General features: G+C 60.5%; 1 protein-coding gene across 1 annotated transcript in view; it reads right to left on the bottom strand.

The window, feature by feature from the left end:
* The window catches only part of znf628 (zinc finger protein 628), an 8,776-nt gene that overhangs the window by 5,191 nt on the left and 2,725 nt on the right, over positions 1–860 (bottom strand). The window contains exons 5-6 of the mRNA XM_008322661.3: positions 454–852; positions 65–235 (exon numbers count right to left, since the gene is read on the bottom strand). Of these exons, the coding sequence (XP_008320883.1) occupies positions 65–235; positions 454–852 (570 nt within the window). The remainder of the gene's footprint in view (positions 1–64; positions 236–453; positions 853–860) is intronic.

Raw genomic sequence — 860 nt, 5'->3', positions numbered from 1 at the left:
GGCTGTGGTTGAAAGTGTGCCCCGGTGCGGGGGGGGCGCCGCGGGCGGGGGCGGCCATTCTCACCAGTGACACATGTCTGTTCAGGCCTCCGCTGGTTTTGAAGGTTTTACTGCAGTAGCCACATGACAGCCCTGCCCATGTGGTTCTGGCTTCTGGCTGCACAGCCTCGGAGCTGTGAGTCACCTCAGTGAAGCTCTGCAGCAGGTCGAACTGGGCCTGGGTGGTGTCCACATGCTGAGGACAACCAAGGAGACAAACAAGCATCAGAAACGTTGAAGCTCAACTCAACAAGGATGGAGTGGATGACGACGACAACGTCCTGGACCGAGGCCTCGCCGTCTGCTGTCATTATGGTTTCTTCTCTGCATCACAGCTAATCTGTCTCCATGGAAACACGCTTGACAAACACGATGCACAACAACGCGATTGAATGTTGAAAACCCTGGACTCACCGCGTTACCGCTCTCTGGAACCTCGCTCAGTCCGAGGAGCACCTCCGCCGAGTGTCCGTTTTCAACCACCGTGGTAGTCTCCACCACCTCTTCAAAGTCGGCCAACAGGTGGCCGGCTCCCACGAGCCCGTGTGCAACCTCCATTCCAGTCCCAGCGCCCGCCCCCCCGCTGCTCCCGTGCTGCTCCTGAGCCATGTGGACGGACTGGTGCTGCTCCAGCTCTGCCTGTGTGCCAAAGGTGTGGCTGCAGCTGCCACAGCTGTAGAGCAGAACACTGGCCCCGGTGCCCGTGCTCAGGTGAACCTCCGCGCCGATGGCCCTGGATGTGCACACCTCCTCCCCGGACGGGGTGAGGGTGAGCTGGCGGAGGAGGCTTTGATTCTGGCCGTCTTGGGCGGTTGACAGAA

This window comes from Cynoglossus semilaevis, chromosome 13 (genome assembly GCF_000523025.1).
Source record: "Cynoglossus semilaevis isolate Cse_v1.0 chromosome 13, Cse_v1.0, whole genome shotgun sequence".
Lineage (NCBI taxonomy): Eukaryota > Metazoa > Chordata > Actinopteri > Pleuronectiformes > Cynoglossidae > Cynoglossus > Cynoglossus semilaevis.
This window is presented reverse-complemented; position numbering and strand designations above follow the sequence as displayed.